The sequence below is a fragment of the Salvelinus namaycush genome, chromosome 7 (assembly GCF_016432855.1).
Source record: "Salvelinus namaycush isolate Seneca chromosome 7, SaNama_1.0, whole genome shotgun sequence".
In the NCBI taxonomy this organism is placed as follows: Eukaryota; Metazoa; Chordata; class Actinopteri; order Salmoniformes; family Salmonidae; genus Salvelinus; species Salvelinus namaycush.
The window spans coordinates 10,571,064-10,585,789 of NC_052313.1; the positions used below are offsets into that span (position 1 = coordinate 10,571,064).

Consider the following 14,726-nt stretch of genomic DNA (forward strand, 5'->3'; position numbering starts at 1 on the left):
TAATGGTAGTTGTACAAACAGACCACAGGCTTTGTGATGCTGCAACCTTTCCTGTCGGCAGGAACTTAACCTGCAGTGTGGAAAGGATTCTGAGTGTCACCTGAGTGTGATGTGAACTGGCGTGTGAGACTGTGAACTTTGCAGCATACTGCATTTGGACTCTGTGTGTGTGTGTGTGGTGGAGAGAGAGAGAGGTGTGTTTTTCTGTTAGAGGTAGGTAGGTGTGTGAAAGACTCCCCTGGCGACAGTAGAATCTGGGCCGGGTGTAACAGCAGAAGCAGCAGTTACATGGAGAGGCAGATGATTACTGCTGCCAGGTCAGCGGTAACACTAGCCATGATGTGGAAGGACTTGTTCAGCAACTACGACCACAATAACCTGCTGCTGCTTTTACCCAGGCCTTCACGTTATGCACTGGTTTGTCCTAACAGTTTGACATATAATGTACACAAACACACACGCGTGAACATCAATCTGTAAACAGCATGCTATGGCCAGCCACCATCACGGCTCCATTACATTAAACACCTTCTCACATTGAGTGAAGTCGTGTGTGTGTGTGTGTGTGTGTGTGTGTGTGTGTGTGTGTGTGTGGTGTGTGTGTGTGTGTGTGTGTGTGTGTGTGTGTGTGTGTGTGTGTGGGGTCGCGCCACACTCAACGGTTGAGAGAATGCCAAGAGCGTGCAAAGCTGTCACCAAGGCAAAGGGCGGCCACTCCGAAGAACCCAAAACATGAAAGATATTTTGATATGTAACACTCTTTTGGCCACCACATGATTCCATGTGTGTTATTTCACAGGTTTGTTGTCTTCACCCCTACTCCACAATGCAGAACAAACAAATAAAGAAACCCCTTGAATGAGTAGGTGTGCCCAGACATATATGGGAAATACATTTAAAAAAAAATATGGATTGAAATGTATTTATGTGTCGCGCCCGCGTTGAGTAGGGGTGTCGCCCGCGTTGAGTGGGGGTGTCGCCCGCGTTGAGTGGGGGTGTCGCCCGCGTTGAGTGGGGGTGTCGCCCGCGTTGAGTGGGGGTGTCGCCCGCGTTGAGTGGGGGTGTCGCCCGCGTTGAGTGGGGGTGTCGCCCGCGTTGAGTGGGGGTGTCGCCCGCGTTGAGTGGGGGTGTCGCCCGCGTTGAGTGGGGGTGTCGCCCGCGTTGAGTGGGGGTGTCGCCCGCGCGCGCGTTGAGTGGGGGTGTCGCCCGCGTTGAGTGGGGGTGTCGCCCGTGCGCGCGTTGAGTGGGGGTGTCGCCCGCGTTTTGAGTCGCGCGTGTGTGCTGAGTATATGTATGTTGAGTGGGGTCACGCGTGTGTGCTGAGTATATGTATGTTGAGTGGGGTCACGCGTGTGTGCTGAGTATATGTATGTTGAGTGGGGTCACGCGTGTGTGCTGAGTATATGTATGTTGAGTGGGGTCACGCGTGTGTGCTGAGTATATGTATGTTGAGTGGGGTCACGCGTGTGTGCTGAGTATATGTATGTTGAGTGGGGTCACGCGTGTGTATGTTCACGCTCATGTTCAGACTGGCTTTAGAAACACACATGTTCTACATTCTGAGGTTAGGTTGTGTAATTCCAGTCTAAGTTGTGACAGATGTATCCGTGCTGTGTATTCAGAAATACTGGAGGGGTGAATGAAGGTACGGTGGAGCTGGTGTCTGTTAGCTGGCGTAATGTGTGTGTGTAACGGCGGTACGGTGTGTGTGTGTGTGGTGTTTCACACAAAAACAACAAGCGCTCTTGGCTGGCTGCATGCTCCTTCTCTCGCTCTCTCATGCATGTTTTCTGCATGCCCCTTCTCTCGCTCTCTCATGCATGTTTTCGGCATGCTCCTTCTCTCGCTCTCTCATGCATGTTTTCTGCATGCCCCTTCTCTCGCTCTCTCATGCATGTTTTCTGCATGCTCCTTCTCTCGCTCTCTCATGCATGTTTTCTGCATGCTCCTTCTCTCGCTCTCTCATGCATGTTTTCTGCATGCTCCTTCTCTCGCTCTCTCATGCATGTTTTCTGCATGCCCCTTCTCTCGCTCTCTCATGCATGTTTTCTGCATGCCCCTTCTCTCGCTCTCTCATGCATGTTTTCTGCATGCCCCTTCTCTCGCTCTCTCATGCATGTTTTCTGCATGCCCCTTCTCTCGCTCTCTCATGCATGTTTTCTGCATGCCCCTTCTCTCGCTCTCTCATGCATGTTTTCTGCATGCCCCTTCTCTCGCTCTCTCATGCATGTTTTCTGCATGCCCCTTCTCTCGCTCTCTCATGCATGTTTTCTGCATGCTCCTTCTCTCGCTCTCTCATGCATGTTTTCTGCATGCCCCTTCTCTCGCTCTCTCATGCATGTTTTCTGCATGCTCCTTCTCTCGCTCTCTCATGCATGTTTTCTGCATGCCCCTTCTCTCGCTCTCTCATGCATGTTTTCTGCATGCTCCTGCGTCTCCAGGCTTGTTTCTCCAACACCCTGGCCAACCTCACTGTGCTGTGGACTCACGTCCTGCTGTCCTCACATCCAACCTGGGTTTTTATTTGACAGATTTGATTGACATAGCTTCATGTGTTGAATACTCTGCCATTCGAGCTAGAATGTTGAGACATGATGTCACTTCAAATATATTCCACTTAGCAGACGCTTTGATCCAAAGCCACTTGCGGTTCAGTGACAGAATACAATTTAGATTGTATGTGATCCCTGTGGGAATTGAACCTGCGACCTCTGCTTTTCCAGCAGCACTTGCCAGGCTGTACACTCTTTCAGAAGCTCTCTCTCCTTGCCGCGCTTTAAACTAAACTAATACAGTTTGTATTTCTTAAACACTTTCCTTTCAACTTCCTTCCTTCCTTTCCCCGGCTCTCTCCTCCTCCTCCATCCCCCCCTCGCTCCCCTCTTCCAGCAGCCACGCCCTCCTGAGGATGCGCCTCCGCGGCCCAAATCTAACGTTCAGCAAAGGCTGCAAACGCTGCGGATCGCCACGCGCTTTTACTGCGCCATGAAACACGTAAGAGACGTAAGGAACAAGGCCAGGCATGCTATATCTATCTATATCTATCTATATCTATATACAGTTGAAGTCGGAAGTTTACATACACTTAGGTTGGTGTCATTAAAACTTGTTTTTCAACAACTCCACAAATTTCTTGTTAACAAACTATAGTTTTGGCAAGTCGGTTAGGACATCTACTTTGTGCATGACACAAGTCATTTTTCCAATAGTTGTTTACAGACAGATTATTTCAATTATAATTCACTGTATCACAATTCCAGTGGGTCAGAAGTTTACATACACAAAGTTGACTGTGCCTTTAAACAGCTTGGAAAATTCCAGAAAATGATGTCATGGCTTTAGAAGCTTCTGATAGGCTAATTGACATCATTTTAGTCAATTGGAGGTGACCTGTGGATGTATTTCAATGCCTACCTTCAAACTCAGTGCCTCTTTGCTTGACATCATGGGAAAATCAAAAGAAATCAGCCAAGACCTCCACAAGTCTGGTTCATCCTTGGTTCATCAAACGCCTGAAGGTACCACGTTCATCTGTACAAACAATAGTACGCAAGTATAAACACCATTAGACCACGCAGCCGTCATACCGCTCAGGAAGGAGACTCGTTCATCGTCTCCTAGAGATGAACGTACTTTGGTGCGAAAAGTGCAAATCAATCCCAGAACAACAGCAAAGGACCTTGTGAAGATGCTGGAGGAAACAGGTACAACAGTATCTATATCCACAGTAAAACGAGTACTATATCGACATAACCTGAAAGGCCGCTCAGCAAGGAAGAAGCCACTGCTCCAAAACCACCATTAAAAAAAGCCAGACTACATGGGGACAACGATCATACTTTTTGGAGAAATGTCCTCTGGTCTGATGAAACAAAAATAGAACTGTTTGGCCATAATGACCATCGTTATGTTTGGAGGAAAAAGGGGGAGGCTTGCAAGCCGAAGAACACCATCCCAACTGTGAAGCACAAAATAGATGGCATCATGAGGTTGGAAAATTATGTGGATATATTGAAGCAACATCTCAAGACATCAGTCAGGAAGTTAAAGCTTGGTCGCAAATGGGTCTTCCAAATGGACAATGACCCCAAGCATACTTCCAAAGTTGTGGCAAAATGGCTTAAGGACAACAGAGTCAAGGTATTGGAGTGGCCAGCACAAAGCCCTGACATCAATCACATAGAAAATGTGTGGGCAGAACTGAAAAAGCCTGTGCGAGCAAGGAGGCCTACAAACCTGACTCGGTTACACCAGCTCTGTCAGGACGAATGGGCCAAAATGCACCCAACTTATTGTGGGAAGCTTGTGGAAGGCTGCCCAACATGTTTGACCCAAGTTAAAGAATTTAAAGGCAATGCTACCAAATACTAATTGAGTGTATATAAACTTCTGACCCACAGGGAATGTGATGAAAGAAATAAAAGATGAAATAAATCATTCTTTCTACTATTATTCTGACATTTCACATTCTTAAAATAAAGTGGTGATCCGAACTAAGACAGGGAATATTTACTAGGATTAAATGTCAGGAATTGTGAAAAACTCAGTTTAAATGTATTTGGCTAAAGTGTATGTAAACTTCCGACTTCAACTGTATCTCTCTATATCTATATCTCTCTATCTCTCTCTATATATATATCGCTCTCTGTCTCTCTGTCTGTCTCTTGCGCTCACTCTCTGTCTCTTGCGCTCACTCTCTGTCTCTTGCGCTCACTCTCTGTCTCGTGCGCTCACTCTCTGTCTCGTGCGCTCACTCTCTGTCTCGTGCGCTCACTCTCTGTCTCGTGCGCTCACTCTCTGTCTCGTGCGCTCACTCTCTGTCTCGTGCGCTCACTCTCTGTCTCGTGCGCTCACTCTCTGTCTCGTGCGCTCACTCTCTGTCTCGTGCGCTCACTCTCTGTCTCGTGCGCTCACTCTCTGTCTCGCTCTGTCTGTCGCTCTGTCTCGCTCTGTCTGTCGCTCTGTCTCGCTCTGTCTGTCGCTCTGTCTCGCTCTGTCTGTCGCTCTCTCTCGCTCTGTCTGTCGCTCTCTCTCGCTCTGTCTGTCGCTCTGTCTCGCTCTGTCTGTCGCTCTGTCTGTCGCTCTGTCTGTCGCTCTGTCTGTCGCTCTGTCTCGCTCTGTCTCGCTCTGTCTGTCGCTCTGTCTGTCGCTCTGTCTGTCGCTCTGTCTGTCGCTCTGTCTCGCTCTGTCTGTCGCTCTGTCTGTCGCTCTGTCTCGCTCTGTCTCGCTCTGTCTCGCTCTGTCTCGCTCTGTCTCGCTCTGTCTCGCTCTGTCTGTCGCTCTGTCTCGCTCTGTCTGTCGCTCTGTCTCGCTCTGTCTGTCGCTCTGTCTCGCTCTGTCTGTCGCTCTGTCTCGCTCTGTCTGTCGCTCTGTCTCGCTCTGTCTGTCGCTCTGTCTCGCTCTGTCTGTCGCTCTGTCTCGCTCTGTCTGTCGCGCTCTCTCGCTCTGTCTGTCACTCGCTCTCTCGCTCTGTCTGTCTGTCGCTCGCTCGCTCGCTCTCTCGCTCTGTCTGTTTGTCGCTCGCTCGCTCGCTCTCTCGCTCTGTCTGTTTGTCGCTCGCTCGCTCGCTCGCTCTCTCGCTCTGTCTGTCTGTCGCTCGCTCTCTCGCTCTGTCTGTCTGTCGCTCGCTCGCTCTCTCGCTCTGTCTGTCTGTCGCTCGCTCGCTCTCTCGCTCTGTCTGTCTGTCGCTCGCTCGCTCTCTCGCTCTGTCTGTCTGTCGCTCGCTCGCTCGCTCGCTCTCTCGCTCTGTCTGTCTGTCGCTCGCTCGCTCGCTCTCTCGCTCTGTCTGTCTGTCACTCGCTCGCTCTCTCTCTGTCTGTCGCTCTGTCTGTGTCTGTCTCGCGCTCTCTCTTTCTCGCGCTCTCTCTTTCTCGCGCTCTCTGTCTCTGTCGCGCTCTCTGTCTCTGTCGCGCTCTCTGTCTCTGTCGCGCTCTCTGTCTCTGTCGCGCTCTCTGTCTCTGTCGCGCTCTCTGTCTCTGTCGCGCTCTCTGGCTCTGTCGCGCTCTCTGGCTCTGTCGCGCTCTCTGGCTCTGTCGCGCTCTCTGGCTCTGTCGCGCTCTCTGGCTCTGTCGCGCTCTCTGGCTCTGTCGCGCTCTCTGGCTCTGTCGCGCTCTCTGGCTCTGTCGCGCTCTCTGGCTCTGTCGCGCTCTCTGGCTCTGTCGCGCTCTCTGGCTCTGTCGCGCTCTCTGGCTCTGTCGCGCTCTCTGGCTCTGTCGCGCTCTCTGGCTCTGTCGCGCTCTCTGGCTCTGTCGCGCTCTCTGGCTCTGTCGCGCTCTCTGGCTCTGTCGCGCTCTCTGGCTCTGTCGCGCTCTCTGGCTCTGTCGCGCTCTCTGGCTCTGTCGCGGTCTATGGCTCTCTGTCTCGGTCTATGGCTCTCTGTCTGTCTGTCGCGCTCTCTCTGTCTGTCGCGCTCTCTCTGTCTGTCGCGCTCTCTCTGTCTGTCGCGCTCTCTCTGTCTGTCGCGCTCTCTCTGTCTATCGCGCTCTCTCTGTCTATCGCGCTCTCTCTGTCTATCGCGCTCTCTCTGTCTATCGCGCTCTCTCTGTCTATGGCGCTCTCTCTGTCTCTCGCGCTCTCTCTGTCTCTCGCGCACTCTCTCTCTCTCTCTCTCTCGCACTCTCTCTCTCTCTCGCACTCTCTCTGTCTCTCTCTCGCACTCTCTCTGTCTCTCTCTCGCACTCTCTCTGTCTCTCTCTCGCACTCTCTCTGTCTCTCTCTCGCACTCTCTCTGTCTCTCTCTCGCACTCTCTCTGTCTCTCTCTCGCACTCTCTCTGTCTCTCTCTCGCACTCTCTCTGTCTCTCGCGCCCTCTGTCTCTACTCAATCGTATTGTAGAACCAAGGCCAGTCATACTCAATATATCAGATCAATTGTATCATTTTATTTTCATAGCTTTCTTCAGATTCATGTAAAGACGGCTCCAGGGTTCCTAGTAAAGAGCAGGATGGACCTGGTTTTCATACTGCTGCCCTTTTCCTTTATGGCTATTGACTCTCAACCAATCACTTTCACTTCCCATTCCTCTCATAAACACACACTTATGACAGTATATTTTGGGGCGGCAGGTAGCCTAGTGGTTAGTGTTGAGCCAGTAACCGAAAGGTTGCTGGATGGAATCCCCGAGCTGACAAGGTAAAAATCTGTCATTAGGCCCCTGAAAAAGGCAGTTAACCCACTGTTCCTAGGCCGTCATTGTAAATAAGAATTTGTTCTTAACTGACTTGCCTAGTTAAATAAAGGTTAAATAAATAAAAAATCGAAATGCTGTACCTCAGTGAGTGTGTGTGAGTGTGCATCTGAAGTGCCACCCTATCCCCTAATTTAGTACACCTCCTGGCTTAAAGTATTTTCACAGACACAGTCTGTGTGTAGCTGACACGGATGACCGTTCGGTCTGTGCGTAGCTGACATGGATGACCGTTCGGTCTGTGCGTAGCTGACACGGATGACCGTTCGGTCTGTGCGTAGCTGACACGGATGACCGTTCGGTCTGTGCGTAGCTGACACGGATGACCGTTCGGTCTGTGCGTAGCTGACACGGATGACCGTTCGGTCTGTGCGTGGCTGACACGGATGACCGTTCGGTCTGTGCGTAGCTGACACGGATGACCGTTCGGTCTGTGCGTGGCTGACACGGATGACCGTTCGGTCTGTGCGTGGCTGAGAGGCTGGTTGGGACAGCTGTTGTCTGAGCATGCCCAGACCAGAGCACCACCAGGCCTCTCCTTCCTGACTACTAATCACTACTAATCACACTCCAGTAGTCATTTAGCAGACACTCTTATCCAGAGTGACTTACAGTAGTGAGTGCATCCATTTTCCCCCATGGGAATCGTACCCACAGCTGAGCCACACGGGCTGGTTTTATTTACCTGGAGGTTGTGCTGTGTATTTTGTGATACTCCAGTTGGTGATCTGGTGCAGTTCTCCTGTTCTCTCTCTCCCCAAGCTGAGGCGGATTCACTGTCGAGCGACGTCAGTCACATCCGATGTGTCACAAACTTCCTGTAGTTATATGATAATGCCATTCCAAAACTGACTCCGGTCACCTGACTGAAGACCTTGTGCACTGGGCCAATAATCTATCTCTGTCTGTCTCTCTCTTTCTCTGACCTCTCTTTCTCTCTCCAACCCCTCTCTCTTTCTCTCTCTACCCCCTCTCTTTCTCTCTCCCCCCCCCCCCCTCTCTCTCTCTCTCTACCCCCTCTATTTCTCTCTCTCTCTCTACCCCCTCTATTTCTCTCTCTCTCTCTACCTCCTCTCTTTCTCTCTCCCTGTCTCTCTCTTTCTCTCTCTACCCCCTCTCTTTCTCTCTCTCTCTACCCCCTCTCTTTCTCTCTCTCTCTACCCCCTCTCTTTCTCTCTCTCTCTCTACCCCCTCTCTTTCTCTCTCTCTCTCTACCCCCTCTCTTTCTCTCTCTCTCTCTACCCCCTCTCTTTCTCTCTCTCTCTCTACCCCCTCTCTTTCTCTCTCTCTCTCTCCCCCCTCTCTTTCTCTCTCTCTCTCTACCCCCTCTCTTTCTCTCTCTCTCTACCCACTCTCTTTCTCTCTCTCTCTACCCCCTCTCTTTCTCTCTCTCTACCCCCCCCTCTCTCTCTCTCTACCCCCTCTCTTTCTCTCTCTTTGTCTCTCTCTCTCTACCCCCCCCTCTCTCTCTCTCTACCCCCCCCCCTCTCTCTTTCTTGGCTGTTTGCATCCTACTTCATCTGTTCTGCTTCTCTACCATGTCACCCAGTCTACCTGTGAACCATTACGTGCAGTACGTGTTATACTGCTTGTATGGGCTTGTCTGTACTGACCTGAACTGATAATTGCCCTATTAGAGGGTTGATCAGGAAGATGGGAGAGATTAAGGATGCATGGACAGAATGGGTGGATGGATATATGGAATGGATATTGTTTTCAGGATGATATCTGTAGCTGGTACTAGTGTCTCTTCCTTCTGACTCCACATTATTACAACATTCACCCATTTGAGTGTGCAAGGGTGCCTTGGCCTTGGCAGCATTGGTTGTGGTCTGTGTGTTTGTTGCTGTGTGTGTATTTGTGTCCATCTGTGACTATTCTATGTGTGTATCCATTTCTGTGTGTTAGATCTTGGCTCAGTGTGTGTGGCTCATTTCCTGGTGCTGCTGTAGAATTGCTTCTGTCAGCTCCCTGAGCTGAGCTGCTGCTGTGACCTCATTTCCTGCTCACTCCTTCCTCAGTACCACATAATAATGCCCCCTCCTGACTCACATTACACACAAGCGCCCTCGCACAGACCCCAGGTCACACATGGTACTGCAGCCAGATGACCCAATGGAAACTCACAAGCCCCATAGAGCTCCCACTGTCTGTTTCAAACTGCTGCTATGAGGGTGTCACAGAAAAACAGGATTCATATCAATTTATTCAATGAGTCAGAGGGTCATTTTAAAGAGTGTAAATCCTGGTACTTTTTCTTATTAGTGTGAATAGCTGTAGAGTCCAGGTGTTTCCTCTGCTGTCCTGACTGTGTTTCTGTGTGGGGCGTCAGGCCAAGGAGCTGCCCACCTACAAGGACAACGACTTCGTCAATGATGGACAGAAGATCTGCATCGACGACGACAACAAGAAGATGTTCCTGGAGAAGCTACGTAAAGACGTGGAGGTGTGTGTGTGTGTGTGTGTGTGTGTGTGTGTGTGTGTGTGTGTGTGTGTGTGTGTGTGTGTGTGTGTGTGTGTGTGTGTGTGTGTGTGTGTGTGTGTGTGTGTGTGTGTGTTGAGTTAATAATTGGGTCTGGATTAATCCGGTCTCCCTCAACAAATGTTCTTCTCCCTCTCTCCCTCTCTCCCTCTCTCCCTCTCTCTCTCCCTCCCTCCCCCACCCCTCCCTCTCTCCAGTTCCTGGCCCAGTTGAAGCTGATGGACTACAGTCTGCTGGTGGGGATCCATGACGTGGAGCGGGCTGAGCAGGAGGAGGTGGAGAGTGAGGACAACGAGGGGGACGATGAGGGGGAGAGTGACGGAGGGATTGGCACTCCCCCTGACTCCCCCAGTAACACCCTGGACAGCACCAAGCCCCTGTCCCCCGGGGAGTTTGACCCCACCATAGACGTCTATGCCATCAAGAGCAATGACGGTGAGTGGAGAGGGAGGGGTTCAGGAGATGGTGAGAAATACCAACTAGATCAACAGTATAGATGACAGTCCTTGTAGCTCTCCGGTATCCCTTGTGTTATGTCATTACAGATCTAGGGATAATCCTGTGTGTTCAGGTGTTCCTAGGAAGTAGGTGTAGGGATAATCCTGTGTTCAGGTGTTTCTAGGAAGTAGGTGTAGGGATAATCCTGTGTGTTCAGGTGTTCCTAGGAAGTAGGTGTAGGGATAATCCTGTGTGTGCAGGTGTTTCTAGGCAGTAGGTGTAGGGATAATCCTGTGTGTTCAGGTGTTCCTAGGAAGTAGGTGTAGGGATAATCCTGTGTGTTCAGGTGTTTCTAGGAAGAAGGTGTAGGGATAATCCTGTGTGTTCAGGTGTTTCTAGGAAGAAGGTGTAGGGATAATCCTGTGTGTTCAGGTGTTTCTAGGAAGTAGGTGTAGGGATAATCCTGTGTGTTCAGGTGTTTCTAGGCAGTAGGTGCAGGGATAATCCTGTGTGTTCAGGTGTTCCTAGGAAGTAGGTGTAGGGATAATCCTGTGTTCAGGTGTTTCTAGGCAGTAGGTGTAGGGATAATCCTGTGTGTTCAGGTGTTCCTAGGAAGTAGGTGTAGGGATAATCCTGTGTGTTCAGGTGTTTCTAGGCAGTAGGTGTAGGGATAATCCTGTGTGTTCAGGTGTTTCTAGGAAGAAGGTGTAGGGATAATCCTGTGTGTTCAGGTGTTTCTAGGAAGTAGGTGTAGGGATAATCCTGTGTGTTCAGGTGTTTCTAGGCAGTAGGTGCAGGGATAATCCTGTGTGTTCAGGTGTTCCTAGGAAGTAGGTGTAGGGATAATCCTGTGTTCAGGTGTTCCTAGGAAGTAGGTGTAGGGATAATCCTGTGTGTTCAGGTGTTCCTTGGAAGTAGGTGTAGGGATAATCCTGTGTTCAGGTGTTTCTAGGCAGTAGGTGTAGGGATAATCCTGTGTGTTCAGGTGTTCCTAGGAAGTAGGTGTAGGGATAATCCTGTGTTCAGGTGTTTCTAGGCAGTAGGTGTAGGGATAATCCTGTGTGTTCAGGTGTTCCTAGGAAGTAGGTGTATGGATAATCCTGTGTGTTCAGGTGTTTCTAGGCAGTAGGTGTAGGGATAATCATGTGTGTTCAGGTGTTCCTAGGAAGTAGGTGTAGGGATAATCCTGTGTGTTCAGGTTTTTCTAGGCAGTAGGTGTAGGGATAATCCTGTGTGTTCAGGTGTTCCTAGGAAGTAGGTGTAGGGATAATCCTGTGTCCAGGTGCTTCTAGGCAGTAGGTGCAGGGATAATCCTGTGTGTTCAGGTGTTCCTAGGAAGTAGGTGTAGGGATAATCCTGTGTGTTCAGGTGTTTCTAGGAAGTAGGTGTAGGGATAATCCTGTGTTCAGGTGTTCCTAGGAAGTAGGTGTAGGGATAATCCTGTGTGTTCAGGTGTTCCTTGGAAGTAGGTGTAGGGATAATCCTGTGTTCAGGTGTTTCTAGGCAGTAGGTGTAGGGATAATCCTGTGTGTTCAGGTGTTTCTAGGCAGTAGGTGTAGGGATAATCCTGTGTGTTCAGGTGCTCCTAGGAAGGAGGTGTAGGGATAATCCTGTGTGTTCAGGTGTTTATAGGAAGTAGGTGTAGGGATAATCCTGTGTTCAGGTGCTTCTAGGAAGAAGGTGTAGGGATAATCCTGTGTTCAGGTGTTTCTAGGCAGTAGGTGCAGGGATATTCCTGTGTGTTCAGGTGTTCCTAGGAAGTAGGTGTAGGGATAATCCTGTGTTCAGGTGTTCCTAGGAAGTAGGTGCAGGGATAATCCTGTGTGTCTGTGTGTTCAGGTGCTCCTAGGAAGGAAGTGTACTTCATGGCGGTCATTGATATTCTGCAGCATTACGATGCCAAGAAGAAGGCCGCTCACGCTGCCAAGACCGTCAAACACGGAGTGAGTGAGTGAGTGAGTGAGTGAGTGAGTGAGTGAGTGAGTGAGTGAGTGAGTGAGTGAGTGAGTGAGTGAGTGAGTGAGTGAGTGAGTGAGTGGGTGAGTGGGTGGGTGGGTGAGTCTGCACCTCGTTTGGTGTGATTTTTGTGTGATTGTGTTTCTTCCCTTGACTGACTCCTCCACCATGTGTCTCCCCCTGCAGGCGGGAGCGGAGATCTCCACGGTGAACCCAGAGCAGTACTCCAAGAGGTTCTACGACTTCATCACCACTATTCTCTCATAGCCCCCGGGAGTTGGGGGGGGGGGGGTTTATCTCTCTCTCCTATAGCAGGGTGTCCCTCTGCAGCTAAAACCATCATTTGTTTACATTCATCTTCTCTGTTGACTTGATCTCTGTTACGTGGGACCATAAGGTGTGATAGGAGAATAAGTGTATCTTCTCTGTTGACTTGATCTCTGTTACGGGGGACCATAAGGTGTGATAGGAGAATAAGTGTATCTTCTCTGTTGACTTGATCTCTGTTACGCGGGACCATAAGGTGTGATAGGAGAATAAGTGTATCTTCTCTGTTGACTTGATCTCTGTTACGCGGGACCATAAGGTGTGATAGGAGAATAAGTGTATCTTCTCTGTTGACTTGATCTCTGTTACGGGGTGTTCTAGTCAGTACTTTTCTATTTGTTTGTTTTGTGTACTTTGGGAATCTAGTTTTTTTTACACCACGTCCTCACCCTGAATTGTTTGTTTTTCTGTATTCCCCTTTGGGAGGGGGTGGGGTTAGAATGAGGAAGAACAAGGCTCAGTGATTGGATAGCAATAGTGAGGTCACTCTCTGAGTAAATAGTACAGGTAGAAGTAAACAGGAAGTGCACCTTGAGGCTAGTCCAAACCATTCACTCGTCTTCAGGAAGTAGGAAGTATTATTCCAATAGGCCAGACCATCCAATTGCCATTTAGCCCTGCCCCCTTCCTATCTGTCCCTTCATCCATCACTCCCTCCATATACAAGAGACGTTAGGATAAGCTGCGTCTAGTCAGACTGGGAGCTGGTCAGTAGTACAGTGTGTCTGTGGTAGTGCAGTGTGTGTGTGTCTGTGGTAGTGCAGTGTGTGTGTGTCTGTGGTAGTGCAGTGTGTGTGTGTGTGTCTGTGGTAGTGCAGTGTGTGTGTGTGTCTGTGGTAGTGCAGTGTGTCTGTGGTAGTGCAGTGTGTGTGTGTGTGTGTGTCTGTGGTAGTGCAGTGTGTGTGTGTGTGTGTGTGTCTGTGGTAGTGTGTGTCTGTGGTAGTGCAGTGTGTGTGTGTGTGTGTCTGTGGTAGTGCAGTGTGTGTGTCTGTGGTAGTGCAGTGTGTGTGTGTGTCTGTGGTAGTGCAGTGTGTCTGTGTCTGTGGTAGTGCAGTGTGTGTGTGTCTGTGGTAGTGCAGTGTGTGTGTGTCTGTGGTAGTGCAGTGTGTGTCTGTGGTAGTGCAGTGTGTGTGTGTCTGTGGTAGTGCAGTGTGTGTGTGTCTGTGGTAGTGCAGTGTGTGTGTGTGTGTGTGTGTGTGTGTGTCTGTGGTAGTGCAGTGTGTGTGTGTGTGTGTGTGTGTCTGTGGTAGTGCAGTGTGTGTGTGTGTCTGTGGTAGTGCAGTGTGTGTGTGTGTGTGTCTGTGGTAGTGCAGTGTGTGTCTGTGGTAGTGCAGTGTGTGTGTGTGTGTGTGTCTGTGGTAGTGCAGTGTGTGTCTGTGGTAGTGCAGTGTGTGTGTGTGTGTGTGTCTGTGGTAGTGCAGTGTGTGTGTGTGTGTGTGTGTGTGTGTGTGTGTCTGTGGTAGTGCAGTGTGTGTGTGTGTGTGTCTGTGGTAGTGCAGTGTGTGTGTGTGTGTGTGTGTCTGTGGTAGTGCAGTGTGTGTGTGTGTCTGTGGTAGTGCAGTGTGTGTGTGTGTCTGTGGTAGTGCAGTGTGTGTGTGTGTGTGTGTGTCTGTGGTAGTGCAGTGTGTGTGTGTGTGTCTGTGGTAGTGCAGTGTGTGTGTGTGTCTGTGGTAGTGCAGTGTGTGTGTGTGTGTGTCTGTGGTAGTGCAGTGTGTGTGTGTGTGTGTCTGTGGTAGTGCAGTGTGTGTGTGTGTGTGTGTGTGGTAGTGCAGTGTGTGTGTGTGTGTGTGTGTCTGTGGTAGTGCAGTGTGTGTGTGTGTGTGTGTGTGTGTGTGTGTGTGGTAGTGCAGTGTGTGTGTGTGTGTGTCTGTGGTAGTGAGCGCGCTGGCTGAGTACAAGTTAAGAATAGCGAGGATGAAGAGAGGAGAATAGCAGGGTACCTGGAAGGACGGCCAGAGAGGAGACCAGAAATGACACGAGGTCCGACAGTTTCATTCAGTTCCATTAGGCTTTAGAGATTTACGACATCATTGACTGATCGGGTTTATGTCATTCTGGCGGGGTACCAGGAAAGGGTATTAGGAAGTTGGTGTGTCTGACTTCCTGTGGGACAGGGCAGGGCGATGGTATGATACCTCATGGACCTTTGAACCTGAATTGCCATCAGCACCTTAAACAAATTGTTGCACTTTTATGTTAGAGACATGATGTCTCGTTCTGTTACATGCACCACAACAAAAGCACTGTTTGGAGCCATCTAACTCAGCCCCAAAATGTCTGATAGGAGTGTAGGAGGGACTAGGGAAAGTGTCTAGACGAGTAGTGGCTAGGCTGTAG

The 14,726-nt window shown here is 50.0% G+C and overlaps 1 protein-coding gene across 1 annotated transcript in view; it reads left to right on the top strand.

Annotated features, from left to right (window-relative positions):
* LOC120050316 (phosphatidylinositol 5-phosphate 4-kinase type-2 alpha-like) overlaps nt 1–13,186 on the top strand; it is a 35,013-nt gene extending 21,827 nt beyond the window's left edge. Inside the window, exons 7-10 of the mRNA XM_038996894.1 lie at nt 9,519–9,632; nt 9,866–10,103; nt 11,946–12,049; nt 12,249–13,186. Coding sequence (XP_038852822.1) covers nt 9,519–9,632; nt 9,866–10,103; nt 11,946–12,049; nt 12,249–12,329 — 537 coding nt within the window. The 3' untranslated portion in view covers nt 12,330–13,186. The remainder of the gene's footprint in view (nt 1–9,518; nt 9,633–9,865; nt 10,104–11,945; nt 12,050–12,248) is intronic.
* Nucleotides 13,187–14,726: the final 1,540 nt, after the last annotated feature.